Source organism: Austrofundulus limnaeus, unplaced genomic scaffold, assembly GCF_001266775.1.
Source record: "Austrofundulus limnaeus strain Quisiro unplaced genomic scaffold, Austrofundulus_limnaeus-1.0 Scaffold6176, whole genome shotgun sequence".
Classification (NCBI taxonomy): domain Eukaryota; kingdom Metazoa; phylum Chordata; class Actinopteri; order Cyprinodontiformes; family Rivulidae; genus Austrofundulus; species Austrofundulus limnaeus.
Window position 1 is genome coordinate 1 of NW_013958578.1, and position 1,088 is coordinate 1,088.

Genomic DNA, 1,088 nt, shown 5'->3' on the forward strand with positions numbered 1-1,088 from the left:
GGGCAGGAGAGAAGGAAAAAGCGTCTGACTCCTACCGAGAGCAGAACAAAAAAATAAATAAATTAAAAATAAGATGTTTATATACATCCTCTCAAACATTTACTGATAATTAACCTTTTAGCCGCTTGATTGTGGATTTGCAGTCTATAATATCAAATTAATTTTGTTTTTAAGGTTTATAGATTTGGCAGAAAGCCAGCAGTCGACCGTCTCTGCCTTGGGATTCCCCACAGTGAGGTAATGATTGAAGCAGACATATTTTGTTAAATCTGTTTTTTCGTGTTTATAAATATCACATGGATCATTTTATTACTATCCTCCAGTGTTTCGGTCTGCTCGGGGTGAACGGCGCAGGGAAGACCTCTACGTTTCGCATGCTGACTGGAGATACGCCCATCACACACGGGGAGGCCTTCCTGAACCATCACAGGTACAAAACTTACTCAAATGAACAAATTCTCCCAAAGATTTGTCCACTAAATCAGCTTTGTGTGCTTCTCAGCGTGCAGAGAGAGATGGAGCGAGTCCACCAGCTGATGGGTTACTGCCCGCAGTTTGATGCCATCAATGACCTGCTGACGGGCCTGGAGCACCTGGAGCTGTACGCCCGCCTGCGGGGGGTGCCAGAGGAGGCTGTCAGAAAGGTCACTAAACCTTAACAGTTCCTGAAAATGGAACGGAGGAACAGGAACATCAGAAGTGTCGCCTTTGTTTAGCTTTGTCGATCCATAACGGAGCTGTCAGTAATGAGGTTTCTGTGCTGCCCTGTAGGTGGCGCAGTGGGGCGTGAAGAAGCTGGGCCTGCTTCAGTACGCAAATCAAAAGGCTGGAGGCTACAGCGGAGGGAACAAGAGGAAACTCTCCACAGCGATCTCCCTCATCGGGTGCCCGCCTGTTATATTCCTGGTGAGGACTAAAAAGCTCCTACAAAGGATTCACTTTTAAACGTTAAACATCAGAATCGTGATTCTCATTTACAACGATTCAAAATTGGAAAAAAAAAAAACATATAAAAATGAAGCCGATCCAATGGCTTTCAGCCTCCATTTTGTAACTACGTTCTGGAATGTATGGCTGTGTCCAAAACG

The 1,088-nt window shown here is 44.9% G+C and overlaps 1 protein-coding gene across 1 annotated transcript; it reads left to right on the forward strand.

Annotated features, from left to right (window-relative positions):
- Positions 1 to 174: 174 nt before the first annotated feature.
- Positions 175 to 906, forward strand: LOC106512377 (ATP-binding cassette sub-family A member 1; the record flags this gene model as incomplete). The annotated part of the gene is given in 4 exon segments (XM_014001008.1): positions 175 to 237; positions 324 to 430; positions 503 to 644; positions 772 to 906. Coding segments are annotated over 4 exon segments (447 nt in total), but the record flags the coding sequence as incomplete, so codon positions are not given.
- Positions 907 to 1,088: the final 182 nt, after the last annotated feature.